The sequence below is a fragment of the Carettochelys insculpta genome, chromosome 15 (assembly GCF_033958435.1).
Source record: "Carettochelys insculpta isolate YL-2023 chromosome 15, ASM3395843v1, whole genome shotgun sequence".
Taxonomy (NCBI): Eukaryota; Metazoa; Chordata; order Testudines; family Carettochelyidae; genus Carettochelys; species Carettochelys insculpta.
The window spans coordinates 29,971,597-29,992,272 of NC_134151.1; the positions used below are offsets into that span (position 1 = coordinate 29,971,597).

General features: G+C 43.3%; 1 protein-coding gene across 10 annotated transcripts in view; it reads right to left on the reverse strand.

The window, feature by feature from the left end:
• Positions 1 to 8,547: 8,547 nt before the first annotated feature.
• The window catches only part of RASGEF1C (RasGEF domain family member 1C), a 139,693-nt gene continuing 127,564 nt past the window's right edge, over positions 8,548 to 20,676 (reverse strand). For 5 of the 10 annotated variants that reach the window (XM_075009879.1, XM_075009882.1, XM_075009878.1 and 2 more), the window contains 3 exons: positions 16,791 to 16,914; positions 14,481 to 14,553; positions 8,548 to 12,492 (listed from right to left, as the gene is read on the reverse strand). In XM_075009879.1, the coding sequence (XP_074865980.1) occupies positions 12,330 to 12,492; positions 14,481 to 14,553; positions 16,791 to 16,914 (360 nt within the window). In that variant the 3' untranslated portion in view covers positions 8,548 to 12,329. Of the gene's footprint in view, positions 13,736 to 14,480; positions 14,554 to 16,790; positions 16,915 to 20,676 lie in introns of all 10 variants that reach the window. The other 5 variants (XR_012647642.1, XM_075009881.1, XR_012647643.1 and 2 more) reach the window with 5 other exon arrangements.

Sequence of the window (20,676 nt, forward strand, 5' to 3'; positions counted from 1 at the left end):
GTCCTGGGGGCAACTCCCCCTTTTACCCCACCATCAGCAGGCCTACCCAACTCATTCTGTCTATAGTATCTAAAGGTGTCATGTAATAACTCACTGGGAAACTAATAATTCACTGAGCATAAGTTGTGGAGATATTTCTAGTTCTCTATCCCTCACCTAGCACCAGTGACTAATTTATTACCCACATTGCAAGTTTTACAATGAACTGTACAGTCTAAAAATTGTTCCTCAGTGTTTGTGAATACTCCTCAATACCTTATAACCAAATGACCAATATTACACTCTCTCTCACTTTGTCCTGTGGGTGATTTATATTGCCTGTGAGAGCTGGGGAAAGTTTCTCCCGTTTCTAAATTCTTCTGTGGCAATCTGGTGTCTAGGTTGACTAATTGTATTTTCATGGACAGACTTAAACAAATGGCTAACAGCTTGTACTAGGGGTTCTCTCCTACACAACACCAGAAAGTCTTGCAATACCTAATGTAATTGATTTCCTGTCTAAGCCAGAAAGCTACAATCACCACCTGCCCTCCATGCCATTAGAGAATTGATTGGAGCTCCAGAAAGAGAGACTATACATCAGTCAACGAAAGTGACTCACCAAGACCACCTATTTCTTACTCCTGATGGGGCTTAAGATTTGTGCAGCAATTTGATTGATTTCAATAGAACTACTTTCAAAATCGGAGAGCCAGAGTGCCAGATTTTGCTTTTGTATAACTCGTTATAGAACAGCTCAGTACAGGTTGAACCTCTCTAATCTGGAACTCTCTCATCTGGCAACATCTGTAATACGGCATGATTTTAGTTAGTCTGATGACCACTTATCATAGGTGTGGCCAAGTTTTCTGTGGTCCCATAAAGTTTGCTTACAGCCACCACTCCTGGTTCTCAGAGTTCTGTGCTGTTACTTACATGTAATTTACTCCTAAATGTCTTCCAAGAGCCCAGTAAGCAACGGAAGCATTGGTAACGTACTAGACAATAGTGACCTCCTGTAGTCTGGCAAACTCTGTCAACCAGCACTGGTCAGGTCCCAAAGGTGCCAGATGAGAGAGGTTCAACCTATATTGACTGATAGGAACATGGAATTTTCTACAATGAATGACATTTGGTAACCTGCAGTGATGCCACAGAGGTGAACCAATCCTTAATATAGTGTCTGTCTGATCAATGTACAATTCTACACACTGGAAAATTGTTTTCCCAACTGCTGTGGCCTCAGCAAACACACAGAACAATGGGATTTGAGGAACCCCAACCAGCCCAGTTTTGTTAAAGAAAAACTGCACACCAGTTAAAGGCACTTAGTACAAATGATGGGACTTGGACCTGAACTGTTATTCAAACATGTCAATATTCAGACTCACTTATTTATAGCACCTTTCTGCAGGGCAATTGTAAATCTCCAAAGTGAATGTATTTGTGGTTCCCTGATCTGATGACTTTTCCATGGAGCATTTTGTGGACAAAACATCTTTGGCAATGCTGAGGTGGCAAGACAATGCATTGGGATTTGCTTCCCTGGAGCAACCTCTTCTCAAATCAGTACTGACTAGCTAAGGTGAAGCATGGCTTTTACTGTAAAGGACTGCATGTCTGCAGTGAAATGTGACTTTTAGTGTACATGCAGAACTGGATTCCCACTTTTACTCCTGCCAAATAGTAATGAACCAGGCATGCCTATACTGTGGACAGCAGGGCCTTTTAGCTTTGGCCAATCTGCTTCAAGACTTCCTTGGAAGAAGATATCTTGGTGGTAAGGCTTTAAATACAGATTCCATCAAACCACAACCCCAATTTCTCCTGTTGCTCTTCAGTATGAAGCAGAACTAAGGTAGAGGAGAAGGACATGGGGGAGAGGTTGGATGGTTAATTATTGTGTTACCATTGCTACAGCGCCTACAATATGCTCAGAGCTTTGCAAATGTATGCTGACAGTTCCCGCCCCGAGGAACTCACCATTTCAGAAGAGAAGCCCCAGAAGGAGAAGGGGAAGGGTGAGGAAGAAGCACAGTAATTTTTTCTTGGTTGAAATTGGCCTGCTGCCTTGCCAGTGCTTGTGACAACTTCTCCAGAACATCTTTTTATAAGCAAATCTTGAGGATAGTTTGGGAAGAGGAAAGGGTAGTGGCACTGCAGGCTAGTTCACGTGTAGGGATGCTGAAGAAAACAGACAGGTAGCTGCATTCCCTCACTGGGTCTGCCAGTGCCTCTTCTGCAGCTCACTTTACTGGGTTTCCTTGTGCTGCCCGGTGAGCGGGTTTCTCAACATGTATTGTTCATAAAAAATGTAATCCTTCATTTAACTGGATACAGATAAATATCTGAGTCCAGAGCTTCAAGCAATGCACATGTGTGGCATGCAGAATAAAATACTTGCACACAAACTGTTACCTCAAACAGGAACGTACTATTAAAAATAATCACTAGCTGTGCTCAGTGCTATTTTAGTATTTCTTTCGGTTCAGTAGGTGGCAGTGGCGGCCCAGCAGAAGCGGGAATCGGGCTGCTGGGGAGAATATGATCTGTGAGCATGATTTCACCTGCTGTGTCAGGATTGGGCAGGCAGAATTATGCTGACAGGCAGAAATAGCCCATGTAGAAATGGCCTTTTCTGTGGTGGTTCTTAGCTAACCGTGAGGAGATAAAAGCAGAGGGGTTCCACCCCGGGGGAGAGGTGCATGGATTCCTGTGCCGTGGAGCTACTCAGCCTGACATCAGTTTGAGAAGATTTTTACTGTTTGTGTGGCAAACACTTGTGTGTGCATATATCAAGTGTCACTAGGTGTAGTGACTGCATAGCATCAAGTGTATAAACCATGGTAGGGAGGCAGTCACACACCGTGGGCCCTGGGGCAAGGTTTGTGTGTGGGGGGAGGGGCCTAGCTTCGCACCCCAGAGCAGGCAGGGCCAAGGGCGGAAGGGCCTAGGGCAGTCAGCCCATAGCTTTGCTCAGACGGCTGCGCTGGCCTATCCTTCCCCTTCATAGCTGCACAGCATGGTGGAGCAGCACAGCTGTGGCTTTTCACAGGGACAAGCAGCTTCGGATGCCATTGCTGCAAGAGTAGCCATGGCGGCAGCTGGAGTACTGGGCTCATTTGAAATGCTGAGCCCCCGTGCAACTGCCTCCTTTGCCCCCCCATTTGCAGGCCTGAACCATGTCAGGAAATAAAAAATAATGCCCCCGCTCTGGGCTGTCTCCCAAGCCAGAAGTGCTATTACCATTCACCCTGATTAATTTCTTTATTATACCCCAGCCATGAGACTCTGCAGGCAGCATTCGCTTCACACTACAATTTTCTGAATTTGTCCCTGTTGTTTAGTTATTGGGGTGACCAATCCATAGCCTTCCTTGAGCACTTTTCCTGTTCTGAGCGCTTCATTGCATCCTTGCAGAGGCATGTGAGAGTACGAAAGAGCAGTGCACCCAAGGGCTAAGAAGGCCATCACTGTGCATAACATTTTCCTGAATTATACCGATTGTATTTCTGAGCGCGTGATATTGTTTACAGAATTTCCAGCTGCAGTGCTATGGGGCAGACTGCAGGGAGAGAGACGTTGGCAGTGCTATCCAGCGTCCCCAAAAGGGAGGAGATGGGGCAGTAGACAGACCTCTCTTTTCTAGTCTGTAAAGGTACTTTTAAAGCTCAAGAGTGTACAGGCTGAACCTCTCTAATCCAGAACTCTCTCGTCTGGCAATATCGGTAATCCACCATGATTTTAGTTAGCTGGATGACTACTTATCATAGGTGTGGCCAAATTTCCCATGGTCCCATTAATTTCCAGCCACCAGTCCTGGCTCTCAGTGTTCTGTGCTGTTATTTAGCTGTAATTCACCCCTAAATGTTTTTTAAGACCCCAGTAAGCAGTGGAAGTGTTGGTAATGCTGCTAAAAAGTATTGACCTCCCGTGGTCCAGTGAATTCTGTGGTTTGACACAGGTAAAGTCCCGAGGGTGCCAGATTAGAGAGGTTCAACCTGTAGTACAATTAGAGAGGCAGTGTGATTCAGTGGACAGAACACTGGATTGGACAAGACTTCTGTGCCACTGACCACCTGTGTGACTTCTCTACAGTGGATTCTTAACTATAAATGCTCACCACAATGGGCCCTGATTTCAGGTGGTTCCATTGCAATGCGAATAATAATCATAAGGCAATGAAATACAGTTGTACAAGTGAATTGTATATTAAATGACTGTAAAATCTTCAACACTCATACCACCTAAGAATCAGAAGAAGCTGCGCGTTTGGCACTCATGTTTGTAGCTACCTTTTTTTAAGGTACGAAAACTAGTAATGAAGACTATCAGCATTTCACTTTTACTGTGATGTATAGTGCAATCTCATGCTTGCAAAGGCAAAACCAAACAGTGAAGTGGAAATCCCAGAAAAACAGCAAACATTGAGGTGTTTCTCAGTTTACCCATTCATACGAAAAGTGTTCTGGTGCATTCAGATCCCTCTATTTAAAGGGCGCCTGAAAGCATCAAGAATTTGGTGTGTATTATGATGATCCACAGTTATCTTCGTCTCCTCCAAAAATAAAACTGTACACACGTAAAAATACTGAACAGCTGGAGCAGCAGCATTTCATTTTTTTTTATTTTGACACTCACATTACAAAATTTAGAAACCAGAGACAGTTCAGGCAAACTGTTAAAACACAGTATAAATTAGGGTTGTAATATATAAATTCTACACATAGGTAAATTATCTTGAACATGACTGACAAAAGGGGTCCATAACAATCTCACCATAGCTGTATAAAAAGGCATTGGAGTGGGATGGATGCTATAATCATGAATGCAGGTTAAGACATTTCCACAGACAGGTATAAAGCATACTGATGACCATGCTACTCTTGCAGAGTTTATGCAAGGTAGAGTATGCAGATGACCATCAACGTTTTGTAAGATTTATGTACAGTTGCAAAATCATAATAGCCATTTCCAAATAACCTTTTTGTTGTCTGCCTGTGCAATTCCTAAAGTGTTAATGTTATTTTGAGAATACCTATTTCACAAAGGGTGCTACTGGGATACCTATTTGAGCTGAACATGAAGGAATTTTGGTTTAAAAAATAAAAAGAACTTACAGGAAAAAAACCCACAGCTACTACCCGTACTCAGGTGATCAGGAGCTACCTTCCATCCTTAATACCATATTTCTTTCAATGCCCTGTTTGGTTCTTGCTTGGTAAAAATATCTATCACAACATAGTTGCCAATTTTCTGCACAGTTGCACTGGAAGCTGTCTAGCAAAGGTGTAAAAAATAGTGTAATAACACCACCTGCAAAATTAGGTAACCGTCAGGAATGTGGAGTAACGCTTCTGAGTCCATTTAGGAGCCAGCAGTAGCAGATGCCGTCACATTTCATAAAACTTGCTAAAAGTGCAACCACTCTTAAAACAGATTTCTATCCTATGCAAATAGAAGGTTCATACTTTTTAAGATTCACGGCATGCATCCTAGTGTTGTGAACTCTGGACACTGAATTGTTTTCCATAATTGTTATAACAACAGTTTCTATCTTTTTTACAGGCTACCTCCTGGGGAAGTTAGTAACTGTGCCTTTGTAAAAATCATCTCTCTAAAAGTTTACTTGCATTTAATAGCAGTGAGCTTGTCCCTTATTAGCTAGAGTGGAAGGCTGTTTCAGCCCACTGGGTTACTTCCAGCCCATCCCTTCCTGACCCTAGGAGCCCAGGACCCATGCACACACAAAACTTGAATAGGTATTACTAAAGGGGAGCATGCATGCATCCTTCCCTCACCTGCCTTCCCGGATCTGCATGATCTAGGGTTCCATTGCTCATAGGAGGAAGAAGAGATGACTAGATTCCAAATGACTGATGATCAGTTTTGACTGTAGGACGGCTCATAAGTGACTGGCTTAAATTGTCTACTTTAGGAAACAGATCACTGAAGCATTTTGTTTTCAAATCCCAAAACTTTTAGCACCAAATTGTTCTTTTGGGTTAGGGTTGCCATATTTGAACTTTCAAAAGGGAGGACACCCCTGAGAGGGAGTGCATCTGGATCAAAATCTACCAACTCATGTTGTATTAATGTATTATAGTGTATCTAGTACATTACTATAATATATACAGTACATATGGTAATAGATATACTATAAATACATTAGTACAATGTGCATTGTCAGGTGCTGATACAGATACACTCCCTCTGTACTCTTTTTTTAATCTGGTAACCTAAACATGGATGCATGTGGGGGCTCCATCCGATGTCAGTAGAAGCTGCACGTCCATAACCAAAGGCAGAATTATGGCCATAAAAAGCATAAAGGAAGAACTTTTAGTCTAGTTTTAAGCATATGAATGTTGACCAATTGCCTTTGTACATTTTCCCCTCTTCTTTCCTTAACCTGTATAACCAAAAATCTGAGTTGAAAATCAAAGGGGTGTTGCCTTCCAATTAAAGACAGCCTTCATATATGGATAGCTTCTGCTGGCTAGAATACAGAAAAAAGTTCCTAAAACACAAAGGCCAAATTCTGATCTCAGACGTATAAATGAACTCAGGCCAATTTCAGCCTGGGTCTAATCTGCTGTATCTGTAATGAAATCAATGAAAGTTCATTGGGAGGCCCAATTTTGACCCTCTGGAAAGTAGCAGACCTGTGTACCAGGGGGCAGCATTTGGCCCAAAGATAAGAGGCAATAACCACAATTAATTTCATCTCAATCTATGATTTTCAGCAGCAAAATTTTAGCAATTGAAGGCCTGATCCAAAGTCTGTTGAAATGGGTAGGAGGTTTTCCGTTGATATGTCATGGTGCATTGGCTCAGCCCCTATCTCAATGTAAAACAAAGTGATTCTAAGGCTAGATTATATTAACTCTGTACTCCTTTTACAGTGATACGAATAGCAGTAATATCACAATCTCTGCTGACAAATAACTTAGATATTCAATAATCTGAGCTCCATTCTAAATGGTTTACAATTGTGGGCAAACCAGTGCCCAGGTTTTAAAGAAAGGTATACGACATAGTTACAATAAAAACACGATAAAGGTACCAAAGAATCAGTAAGGGATGGGACTGATTTAAAAGATGTGATTATCTTACCAGCAGATACTTTCAACTTGAGAAACAAATTTCTGCATTTTAAGTTGCTTCTCAATTTGAAGTGCACCACTGGTGCTACACTCAAGCAACTGTCTGTTTTTAGTTAGGTAACATGATTGAAGCTGGTTTGGAATTTAGGGCTTATCTACACTTATTTTTTCTTCCAGAAAACCCCCTCTCTCAGCCCCCCCAGAAAAAAACAAAACAAAACAAAAAACAACAACAACAACCAACCTCAACCAACCCAAACCCAAACCAAAACCAAAACCAGACAAAAACAACTTCCTGCGTCCACACTGCAAAGCTTGCAATTCTGGAATAACAGGGCACTTAACTCGAAATAGTAACTCCAGCAAAACAAATTACTTTAATCAATCCCCCACTTTCAATTTTAAAACTGACAACTGAGTCTGTATTAAGCAGATGTAATTATGACTTAATTGGCCTCCAGGGAGACACCCCATCATTGCTCTTATTTCCAAATTGGGCTCTCCAGTGTGAACACTGAACTTTGAAATGCTCTTGGAGCGTGAACACTCTTTTCAGAAACAACTTATTTCGACGTTCGAATGCTGACATAAGTTATATCTGAAAAACTCTGCAGTGTGGACATTAGGACATGATCTTGCGATGTGCTAAGTATGTTTTACAAGGTGCAAAGCATTCTAATCCCACTGACAAGCTGAAGGCCCTCGGTATGCCCCTTTGTTTTTCACCTAGGCTCTGGATCAGGCAGCAAAATTGCAGGCCTGAGACCTTAGGAAGTAAAAATGTGACTTTTGTTAGCACTATAATTGCTCTGCAGAGAACCAGATGAACTTTTTTTCCAGGAGAGGTAGGGGAGATTACCGCAATTGCAGTAGAGAAGTCATATTCATGTTCAGTATTTCCACATTTTATTGGGCTGGGCATTTTTTACACCACAAATAAAGCTACTGAAATACACAGCTCTAGCCATGCTTTGTTTTTCACTTTAGAGAGAATCCTCAAGCAGTTATCCTAAACACAAATCCATTGAAAATAATGGAATTAGAAAGTCACGACAGGTACTGTAAGTGACCTGTCTATCTCTGCATGCTTTCTAATACAGGTTGAACCTCTCTAGCCTGGCATTCTCATCCAGCAACATCTATAATCCAGCATAATTTTAGCCAGATGACCCCTCACCATGGGTGTGGCCAAGTTTCCTGGGGTCCCATAAAGTTTTTTTTATAGCTATCAGTCCTGGCTCTCAGTGTTCTGTGCTGTCGCTACCTTTAACTGCTTACTGAGCTCTTCGAAGTCTTAGTAATGCTGCTAGACACTACAGTAGACCCTTGGTTTAATGGACTAAAGGGGGGAGGGGTGTACGTTAAACCAGAATGCCCATTAAATAGGAAGGTTTACCACACCCCCACCCACGCCAGGCTGTACCAGCTCCAGTCCCCCTGTCCCCACCCCCACTGCAAAAAACAAAAAACAAAACAAGACAAAACAAAACAAAAAAACCATGCCAGAGGCTCACCAGACTGTGGCTGATGGAGCTGGCACCACCGGAGCCTGCCACGCAGCTGGAGCTGCCAGACCATGGTGGAAAGGGCCACTGTGCGGCCTGGAGGAGCTGCCACCGGAGCCACAGTGCTCTCTTCCCACCAGGGGTGGGGCATGTACACAACAGCTATCTGCCTGCATATGCACCCGCCCCTGGCTAGATGAGCACGTGGCGGCTCCAGCAGAGGAGACAGTGAGTGGCTCCTCCAGGCCCTGGCAGCGATAAGTCCCTTAACATTTTTTTTTTTTTTTTGGTGGCGGGGGGAAGAAAGTCCGGATTTTACAGACCCCCAATAGACTTTGGGAACAACGGCCTTGTTCACTGTTCTCGAAGTCCACTAAATCGTGCTCCGTAAAATCGAGGGTTTGCTGTATTGCCCTCCCGGGGTCCAGCAAATTCTCTCTTTCAGTACCCGTCAGGTCCCAAGGGTGACAGACTAGCATGGTGCAACCTGTATTTCAGTGCTTGCTCACTCCCTTTAGCTCTGAAGAGTTCTTCACCTGTCAGTAAAGGGAAAGCAGTGGGGAGGACTTTATTATCATTGTATCGTCGACATAATATAATTAAAACAATTGACTGCGACAACCATCCCCCACCGTGGCAATGGAATATTCTGTTACTGTGCTCGCCTTAGGGGTTGAACCTGTGAATGAAGCAAGGCCATAACGCTCTCATCAATTCTATCCATGGTTAGGCCGTGCACAAATCAGACGTAACCGACAGATCAGGCCCCGCCCCTGCTTTATCCAGTAGGAGTTTTGTCCTTTATATCAAAGCAAGGCATCTTTAAAGCCTTCAAGCTGTGGAGTTCCCTCATCTCCCACTCAAGTGACATCACAGGAACCAATTGGCAGGCTCTCAGGTTCAAATCTTAAAGACCAATTTTTGCAACATGCTCTGTGCCTCATGTGAAGCACAGCCACCTGCTTCTCCACAATGCTTGCTGAAAACAATGAGGCCTCTGGATGCTCAGCTGCTCTGCAATAAAAGGCCACTTCAATGAGTACCTGCATATGTATATTTTCCCGTATTTTAGGTGCCTAAAGATACAAACAAGTGCAAAATAGGATTTTCACAAGCACCCACACACCTAATGCCAATTAATTTAAATGGGATTTAGGCAGGTGGGGTCTCCTAAGAATACCAGAAGATGTCTATCTGCATCTGTAGGTGCCTGAACACCTTGGTATATCTGGGCCGTTGGTACCTAACTTTAAGCATCAGGTTTGAAATTTTTGACCCCAGTATTGATCCCCAGAGACTTAGGTCAACTAGTTTTGGAAAGGTCTTTGAATTTTTGGACTGCATCAGAGAAGCGTAAAGTATAATATTTCTAGTTCATATCTTTGGAGGGAAAGAATGTATCCCCACCACCATCTGATCATTAAAGAACGAACAATTCCCATTTTGAAAAGCAAATCCAAGGATGCTGAAGTTCCACACAGTAAAAGGAGACCATAAGCACAATGAAGTCATAATACGCCCGTCATGAAGACACACGCTAAGAAAAATGGTTGTTCAGAGAGTCGACATACACCTTGGAAGTGCTACGAATGTCTATGGATATCACCCTGGATTTGGTTGGAATTGAACAGATTTCTAATATCTTACCTTTTGGAAATAGTTCCAGCTGAGTAGTGTCATTTCAAAAGATTGGTTTGTAAAATGCACTTATCTAATCTATTTTACACACACTTACAAAAAAAAAGTCTATTAATGGCATCCAACCAACACTGGTTCCCAGGCTGAAATGCTTCTGCATCCTCCCTGCAATTAGCTGCTTTGGGCACAAGCTCATGTAAACAGAGGACCTCTACAGGAAACCCAACTTCTAACAGACCTCACAGGGAAAACAGTGGACCCTCCACTGAGGAAGCGTTGCCTCTAAGCCCCTAGGTACTCAGATCCAGGATCTATTAGAAGAGCAGCCCAGCCCACATCAAACCTTATGACACAGCAGAGGGAGAGCATGGCCTCAATTCAGGGTTGACCTTCCAGGATTGGACTTAGGGTGCCTAGTGAGGACACACAAAATCAAAACATTAGGGCTCTACATTGGCCCTGGTACTCCTCATTGTTGCAAGGAATAAGGAAGATCAATGGGAGAATTTCTTCTTCCAGTAAGAGAGCATCCAGAAAATTGATCTAGGATATGTCAATTCCAGCTACACAGTTCCACCGACATCAATTCCAGCTACGTTTATCTTAGATCGACTTTTCGGCCTAGTGTAAACCTGGCCTCAGGTTGTCATGACAAATACTCTGCAGGTGTTTAGTAGATCAAAATCAACACTCTGTACTGCACCCCAGAAGCCAGTGTAGCATTATGGGAATAAGTGCAGTATATACCCTATGGATGACAATTCCTGTACCAGATGCAGAGCCATCCCGAGGGTGATGTGGGGCCTGGGACAACCCTCCCGTGCTGCAAGCCCCACCCCATTCCACCTCTTTCCCAAGCTCCACCCCATCCCACCGTCTTACCTCTCCCCTGAGCAACGTGGCTTCAGGGATTACGGGGACCAAGTGCAATGGCAGCAGCGTTCACCTTCTGCCCGACCCAACTCACCATGTAGGTGATGAAAGACAGAGTAGCCCGGTAGCCTGCCCTACTCTGCTCCGCTGCACCGCTCTCCCAGCCCACTGCACCTCTGCACCACTGTCTGCAGTGGCAGGAGGCAGGGCATTCTGTTTCCCAACACTGTGATGAAGCTGAATGCCGTGCGTGGGCTGGGAGGGCAGCAGGACAGGGCAGAGCAGGCTGCTGGGCTGCTCTAGCTTGCACCACCTGCATGGAGGGAGTGACCCCTCCTGCCACCGTGTGCCAGGCACCGTAATCTCCTGGGTCCCTCCCGTCCACAGGATGGTTGGGGGGCCACCTTGTGGCCCACAGAGGCTGCCTTGATTCATCCTATGGACAGCATGGCTCTGACCAAATGAAGCTTTGGAGTGGTTTTCAAGGGTAGGCCAATGAGAGAGCATCCTGCCACAACACACTCAGTTACAGCTAATTGGTGAGTGAGCAAGGGGTGTAGCCTTCTGGCAAAAGCCATACAACATACAACCACATTTCTAAGAAGTCTTGTTCTTCTTTTGTTTTCAAACCCAGCAGCCATCCCGATATGCTATGCACATGCTTCTTCACTCTTTACTGATTGAAAGTTATGACTGACCGCATTGTAGAGCTGAGCCCTTTATATTGGTCAGAAAAAAACAACTGGGGCAGCCAAAATGCCAACATTGAGCCTGTAATTAAATGAGGAGTGCAGAATCATGAGCCACTTTCATTTCTGTTATGCATCTGCATGTGTCTTTCTTCACGCCTGACCCACTGCGTACCGTAAAAAACGGTCTTTATCCTCACAAACAGTACCATGAGCCGGCACACGGGAGTAAAACAGGTAAGGTCCTCTAGTTTCATTTGCTCTAGTTTTAGAGTCTGTTTTGCACCTGGTAAAAGCCCAGTTCATTTTTAGTCATTTAATGTTTACATAGGTTGAACCTCTAGTCCAGCACACTCTGGTCCAGCATGATTTTACTCAGCCAGATGTCCACTCATCATGGCCAAAGTTTCTAACAGTCCCATAAAGCGTGTTTACAGCCACCGGTCCTGGCGCTCAGCGTTCTGTGCTGATATTTAGCTCTAGGTTACCCTCAAATGTCTTCTAAGAGCAAATAAGCAGTGGAAGTCTTGGTAATGCTGCTAGACAATACTGACCTCCTGTTGTTCAGCAAATTCTCTGGTTTGGCACCTGTCAGGCCCTGAGGGTGCCAAACTAGGGAGGTTCAACCCGTATTTCAGTAGCACCCTGATTTCTGCAAACACCAAGGTAGATGTGGTCTCCACTCTGAATGGCATATCATCTCTGTGGAAGGAAAGCGGTGAGCATGGATCAGCACAAAAAAGCCAATAAAAATGGGGTGTTGCAATGTCTTTAGTGCGTTGGTACATAGAGCGAAAACTTTTCATCACTCTAATGCACTTTTGAATGCATAGATCTAGGCTGCTCTTCCTTCCCCGCAACCCTCTGCCCCGTGTCCTGCTACTGTGTTGCACTGGAACAAAAGTTAAAGCAAGGAGACAAAATCAAAATCAACTTCAACCAGATGAGTTTCCTCACATAACCACCATCTAGTACTTGTCTATAAGGTAAGGCCCTTAAAATTACCTCTCTCAGCACCAATAGAATTAGGGAACAGATTACATACATACAGGTAAGTAGGACTCAGAGCCATTTGCTTTCCAGAGCTTTCAGGACATCTGTGTTTTGTCTCATTATCAGGGATAGTTTAGAGACTCTGGCTGATTCTTGGTCCTGCTGTGAGGGAAGGGGACTGGACTTGATGACCTCTTGAGGTCTTTTCCAGTTCTAGTGTTCTATGATTCAGTTCACACCCCAGAGAAAAGTCTGCCAAGATTCACAGTAAGAAAGGCAAGAACCATTGGAGAAAGAAGAAATAACCAATGGTCACAGTTCACATCCTTCCATGGGGCCTGCATGATTTTTCATGCTGATGTAGTTAACTTAAGTTTTTATCCACCGATAGCTTATCTCTGCTGAAGTCAGTGCATTGTTCAACAAGGCTGAAGACTGCTGATGTAAAATCCCTCTTTCTTTCCTTAACAATTAACCAGCGAGCTGTTCCGCTTAATTAATTTGATTTTACAATACTGTACTCAGGAAGGATTTAATGAGCTGCTGTTTGAAGCACCTGCTTCTACAATGTGCATGCTGTATCTTCAGTTCTCCAGTGAAGACCATTTTCTGTCGCAGCACCATCACTCTCCTTGCTCTTGTTTTGCTTCCTTCTGAGACAAAGTTACAGTGATACCGACATAGTCTTGGGATGGCCATAAATGATCTGTTGTTTTTCTTCTCTTGACTAATTCAAAAAGCATAATTGTGCATAAAGTCAACTCAGTGAATTTCACTGGATGAACCCAGTTCATCACATTAGGCCGTCCAAAAATAAAAAGGAAGAGAAGGAAATAAACTAAATCCCAAATAGGCATCTTTGGAATCAGTAGTGCAAAATATTTTTGCTGATTTTTTTTTCATGTCGTCCTGCAATAATCTTAGTCTTCAAGTCTTGCCTAAAATAGTAGATCTGCAAATTTGAAACATTATCACAATGAAGATGAAACATAGAAGTATGCATGAACAGTTTTGGTTTGGGCTCATTCAGAATTATCTGAGAAGCTTTATTTTCATTTACACTACAGCCTATTTATATTGGTCCACCTATAAAAAGGAGCCTTCATATGGATATAAATGACATTCTGGCAGTGTTTTACATCCATTCCCAGGCACCTTCATCCAGCCAGGGCAGTGTAAATGAGACCCGAGCCCTTTATATTTACAAAGTATAATTTATATTAGCGCTATTATTTTATCAAACCAGAGCTTTGCAGACTAGAGCTTTAAACCGAGAACTTTTTCAACACACACAAGACACATATGTGATGACAGTTTTATTAAGAAATTTTCAAACTTCAGGCCCAGCTCAGTTCAGTTCTTGACAATCAAAGAAGTACAGGTTGAAGCTCTTTGGTCCAGCAACATCCATGGCCTGAGAGGATGTTGCCAGACTAGAGTGTGTCTGGGCCAGAGAGTCTCAGTTACTACCTGGCTGGTAGGAGGGCTGGGAGCAGAGCCTCTCTTCTCCCGAGCAGCATGGGGGTGGGGAACAGGGTGAAAGCTAGGAGGGGAGCCCAGCCAGCAGATTGGTGGCTCCCCAGGAGAGCCCAGAGGCCTGACTTCCCCTGGTCCAGCAAATTCCCTTGTTTGGGACCACTCAGGTCTCAAGGAGGTATAATCTGTATTTGTATTATAATTATAAAATGAACTCCTACCTCAAGGATTTCCATCTCTCTTTTTCAATTTGGTTCTCCGGGCTTTCACTTTCATAGGAAGCCAGATACAAACCTAATAAGAAATTGTTATTCAAATAGTACCCAAAACCTGAAATTCCTTTGCTATCCCAAACTCCTGTCTGTTTTGCTGGTACATGCTATCCTCCTCATCTCTTGTCACTACCGTACCACACAATAACCACAACATTTCAAAAAATCCAAGGGTGGTTAAAAGGTTCTTCTCCCAAAATCCATTTAACCCTGAATGTAACACTCCTCCCCATCCCTCAACACATTCACCCGCAACCTCTTCAAATTCCTTAAGAGACAAGGCATGTAAAACAAATATCATACTAGGTATGAACAGCTATACAGCATCAAGAGTGAAAAAACACAATGCAGAAATAACCTGTTGATGAGCAAGGGTCCCTCTAATTTTTTTAGCCATATGTGGAATAAATTTTGTGATAAGTACCAAAGCACATGTGAGGTGCACCACCAGTAGAAAAACAAGCCACCAGCTCTTGGGACTGTGGCTGCTCTGCTAATCAGCTGGGTGGCATTTGAATCTCCTGCGTGGCTGCCCAAGTGCTCAGCTTACAGGGAACACTGGTCATGACTTATATAGTTTAAGTCACATAAGTCTAAGTTAATAGACTTTTTTTTTTTTTTTTTTTTTTTTTTTTTTAAGAACTGTGAACGACAGGATGCATTTTATCGAGCAAATATAAGAATACATATTAAAGATTGCATCTGCATGCACTGTTAGTGGACTACCATGTAGCTTGCTTTATGAACTAAGGAGGTTATAAATTGTATTCGTGGGTATTTTCACACACACTGTTTAGTTAGGCTTTATTCGGTAATGCCACAGACACCCTTCTGTTTTTTTCTGTGATATTATTCAATACCGTTTTAATATGCAAGAGGAAGATTACTCTGCACTGTGGTGTGCAGACTTTATTTTTATCATTTGACTGCTCAGAGCTGTTTCTCTTACTCAGGGTGGGTCTTTCTGCACTGTACTTTACCTTTGGCAGCAGGAGAGGCGAGCTCTGTGCCTGGCTTCTACTGGGGGCATCTCATGAAGCCAACATGAATATGACCCTTTCTCTAGAGGAGAGGGTCTGCAAGAAGTTAGGGAGTTGAGGTCTCAGTGCAGCCTGAAACCAAACCTTCTGAGACATTTATAACTCCCACGCCACATAGTACCCTAAGCACCACCTGAAGCCCCCTTCCCTCTTTTCCATACACATTGCTTTGATCACGTTAATTATTCCTTTTTGGCAATCTTTACTCATGAGATCTGAGCTCAATTTTCCTTTTGTCTTCTGAGGCGGCCTATGAAGTAACAACTGTCTGGTGCAATTAACTCGGACAGTTGTAGAAAGCTGCCCATAGAATCCAAAGGAAAAATAAATCCAAGTCCAGCCTAGTTTATGGGCCTGCAGCTGCTGTCACTTGAAATGTCTGACATGATGTAACAGGATGCGACTGAAATAAGCCTGTACGAAATGAAGCAGTGTGACAAGGTAGATCCCAAATTGGTGGGGGGTAAGATGACAAAGAGATGAATTTTTGAATAGGAATTTGATCATACTTTTAAGTAATCACTATAGAAGATTTTTCTTAATTACTTTAAAAAATGAAATAAAGTGTTTTCACATTGCAGTGAGGGAGGTGAGTTGGGTTCTCATAAGCTGGGTCTCTGGAGAACTTCTGACTGGAGAATTGAAATTGTTGATTGTTCGGAAAAGGTGGCCCAGAGAATGTTCCCTCTAATTTTTCCCATTCATAGGCAGAGTAAATTTTGTTTTATGGCCAAGGCATGTGTAGATGTGTACCACCAGTGGAAACACATGCTGCCAGATATGGGTAGCTGTGGGTGCTCTGCTAATCAGCTGGGTGGCATCTTAATCTCTCCCTGGGTTGCTACCCAAGCACTCAGCTTACAGGGAGCACTGGTCCCAGAAATGTTTTGACTAGGGGATTATTGATATTTATGATGGACCTTGATGTGGGCTGAACAGCCTCATTCTCTGGTTAGAGAAACAGTGCCATCTTGGTGACTTATTACAGGATATCTGCCAGAGTCAGTGGTAGAAAACTGGTCAAACAATGACTTAACTTTCACAGTAGCACCCTGGATAGAGTCACGATTAGCAAGTTAAGAGGCAGAAAAGCCAGAAAGGAGCAAATTGTAGGAGACAAAATGAGAAATCATGCATAAGGGTTTTATCAGTGGTGACAGAGAGACCGTCAAATCTATATTATTTTGAATGAATAAAAAGATATACAGGGATTTCTTACCATCCTCAGTGAAGATGGGAGCCGTATGCAAATAATGAATGATGTTATGGTCTTGTTCAAAGGGGCATTCCACTTGCTTCCATGTTATAAACTCTCCTACTTGTTTAGCCAGCTCCAAGAACTTCTGCAAATATTTGAAAGTCCACTTAGTACAAGAACAACACAGCGCCAAAAGGATCATTTCTGTGAAGAGGCTGCAGAATTCCTAATGCAAACTGCATGGATATGCAATTGCAAAAGAACACCTTGACATTTAAAGGGGAGCAGTTTCTCAGTGAGACTTTCCCTGGGTTTCCACATTGTGCTCGTAGGGGAAGAAGCAAGGCTGGATTATTCTACATTCCATTATCCCATGAATTCTGCTTAACTCTCAAGTAGAAACAATTTATGGTTTCCAAACAGATGGTCTGCTCCAGAATGGATGGAACAAATCTCAGTGTCACACAGGGATGTGTCCAAAGATTATTACATCTCAGAATTTAGAATATGGCTTTGTACAAAATGTCTTGCAGCAGTGTATCTAATAAAGCAGCAAGCACCGTATGAAAGAAAAACGCACTGTATCCAACATGCTGGGTGTGAGACCTCCCAAACTAACCCAGACCCTTTTTCCAATCCTTAGACCTGCTCAGACCTGCCCTAACAATCCACCAGGATGCTGAAGGTGCTCCCAGTTAAGCTATGTCTACAAGGCAAGCTAAGAGTGTGACGCCCCTGCTCACATTTACGTCCTCCCAGACATTCAATGAGAACCAGTACAAGTACAAGGCATAGCCAGCAGGAGTTGCAAGGCCTAGCTGTGTGGAGTACAAACACTTCTGAAATTGGCAGGCATGCACTCAGCACAGCTGACCCTTGCTACGTCAGCTCACGCTAGCACAGACACGCTACTGCTTATCATTTTCACAAGCTCCCGAGACTACATGTTTGTGAGCTATTTTGCAGTGAAACGAGAGCCTAAGCGTAAGGGACCATCTCACTTATAATGCCTGAAGCATCACAGTGCCACCAACACCGCACTTGACTCACCATAGAGTGAAAGCCTTCTGCCACAGTGCCTTTAAGGGAGGCAGAAGCTTAAAGTAACACGCAGAAGACACAAGATCTTTTTTCAGATGAGATTCAGAAACCATTCGAGAGTCAAGGGAGCAAATTTTCTTCTGGTCTATACAAGGGCAACTCGACTGAGGCTGCTTCATCTTGTCACGGACCCAGAAGTTCAAGAATGTGGAAGGGAGATGCTAACGCCATGTTAAAAAGTGGACTGCATGCACATTTCATTCAGCATCCTGTCACTTCAGTGCATCACTACCCTCTAGTGAAACAAAAAAGCAGTCAAGTAGCACTTTAAAGACTAACAAAATAATTTATTAGGTGAGCTTTCGTGGGACAGACCCACGAAAGCCCACCTAATAAATTATTTTGTTAGTCTTTAAAGTGCTACTTGACTGCGTTTTTGTTTTGATAGTATATAGACTAGCACAGCTCCCTCTCTGTTACTACCCTATAGTGTAAGGATTCAGAACTGCTTAAGTAATTATAGGCAATAGAGAGATAGCCGTGTTAGTCTGTGTTCTATCAAAATAAACCAGCAGTCATGTAGCACTTTAAAGACTAACAGAATAATTTATTAAGTGATGAGCTGCTGTGGGGCAGACCCACTTCTTCAGATCACAAGCAAGAGGACGTAAATGTGAGAAGTGGAGGGGTTACACTCCTAGCTTGTTTTGTAGACATAGCTTAACTGGGAACACCGTCAGCATCCTGGAGCATGGTTTGCACAGATCTGAGCAGGTCTAAGGATTGGAAAAGGGGCCTGGCCTGGCTTAGTTTGGGAGATCTCACACTCAGCATTTTTGATGCAGTGCCTTCTTCTATCCCATATTGCTTGCTGCTTTATCTGATATACTGCTGCAAGACATTTTGTACAAAGCCATATTCTAAATTCTCAAGATCTGAAGAAGTAGGACTCTCCCACAAAAGCTTATCACTTAATAAATTATTTTGTTAGTCTTTAAAGTGCTACATGACTGCTGTTTTGTTATAATTATATGCAGCATAGTTGCAGCTGCTATGGGCTCAGGATATAAGAAAGACAAGGTGGGTGAGTTAACATCTTTTACGGCAGGGGTGATCAAACTTTTTATGTCAGGCCCCGCTTTTTGTCCCTGCAATTAGGAGGGCCCCCCGACCTGTCTAATGTCATCCAAAGCAACAGAAATATTGGTTATGTACAGATGAAAAAAAAAAAAAACCCTTTCAGGATGTGTCAGAAAAATAAGTCTGTAGAATGTAAAAACTTTATCAATGGGTGTATGAATGTGAATACACAAACATAAAAATAGTAACACAGTTTAACATTTTTAATGAGATGAATGAGCCTGAGACCAAGCAGATGATTGTGCTGTGCCCTTTCCTATAAAACTTCAGGCTCCTTCATGCCTCAATCTGTCTACCCTTTTTACTGGGCCAGCTTCTGTTGGTGGGAAAGACAAGCTTTCCAGCCACACAGAGCTCCTCTTCAAGTCTGGGAAAGGACCTCTCACAGTGTCACAGCAAAATGGACTGAAAAGAGACACTGGATTTAGGGCTTATTACAATTAACCTCCCCTCTTTGTTTTACGACAGCAGAGGTATTACAGGCTACTCTGCCTTGAATGGTCCCTTACAATATGTGCTGACTGCTCACACTAAATAATCTATAACAGAGAGGTAGTTGTGTTAGTCTGTACTCCAAAAAAAACAACAAAGCCACAGAAATGTAGCACTTTAAAGACTAACAAAATGATTTATTCAGTGATGGGCTTTCATGGGACAGACCCACTTCTTCAGATCAATACCAAGACCTTCAGATCAATGACCTGATCTGAAGAAGTGGGTCTGTCCCACAAAAGTTCATCACTGAATAAATCATTTTGTTAGTCTTTAAAGTGTCACATTTCTGCTGCTTTGACTTAATAATCTGGTCTACATTCCATTCAGCAGAGACGCTACGAGTTCCTTATTACCTCACCCACCTTGTCTCTCAACTCTTCGTGACTATTACCCTCTAGTGGCTGACCTACAGAGAGGACATACATCTGTCTACTGTGTGTAATGGTGGTTAATGCAAATTCTTCCAGAGTGGAATTAGTAACAGCTTCCAAGCAGATCATGAGTTTTAATTCCCAAGCCAAATGTGTCTTATTTCCCAGGTAAACATGGTGACTGTATAAATACAGTTCAAGCTGTAGTCAAGCATATACATAATGGTTTTAATTGATTGATAGGATTGTAGCAGGCTAGGCTGTCTCCCAAGCACCCCCTTGTAGTCTGTGGTTGCACTGAGGCCCCCACGTGAGTTCCTTACTCTTCATTAAATATATGTCACATGGACTTTTTGTGGCAAAACAACCTCTCCCTAAATCTAGGCTTATTATAATAAAAACACTCAGAATAAAACTCCATATATCATAGAACAATAAAAGTTCACACAAACAAAAGCTGCTCTTCCTATTCCCAGGCTTTCCTATCAAGGTAGGGTTGCTAAGCTTGGATGTATTCCTGAAGGGTTGGCAACCCACACAAGGACTCTTCTGCTTTGGAAGGCCACTCCTAGGCCAAGGCACTGACTTTCTAACATGCCTGGGGGTGCTCGACCTCTGCTCTACTCCAACCCCACCCCCACTTCACCCCTTCCCCAAAACTGCACCTCCACTCTGCCTCCTCCCACGCCCAAGAATGTCCTACCCACCCCTCCCCCCAGCGTCTCCTGCATGCCACAGAACAACTGACCATCAGCGTGTGGGAGATGCAGCAGATGAGGGAGAGGGGCTGATCAGTGGTGGAGGACGCCAGCGGAGATGCTGGTCGTGCACCTCTGTGGTCCTAGGTCTCATCTGGCTGG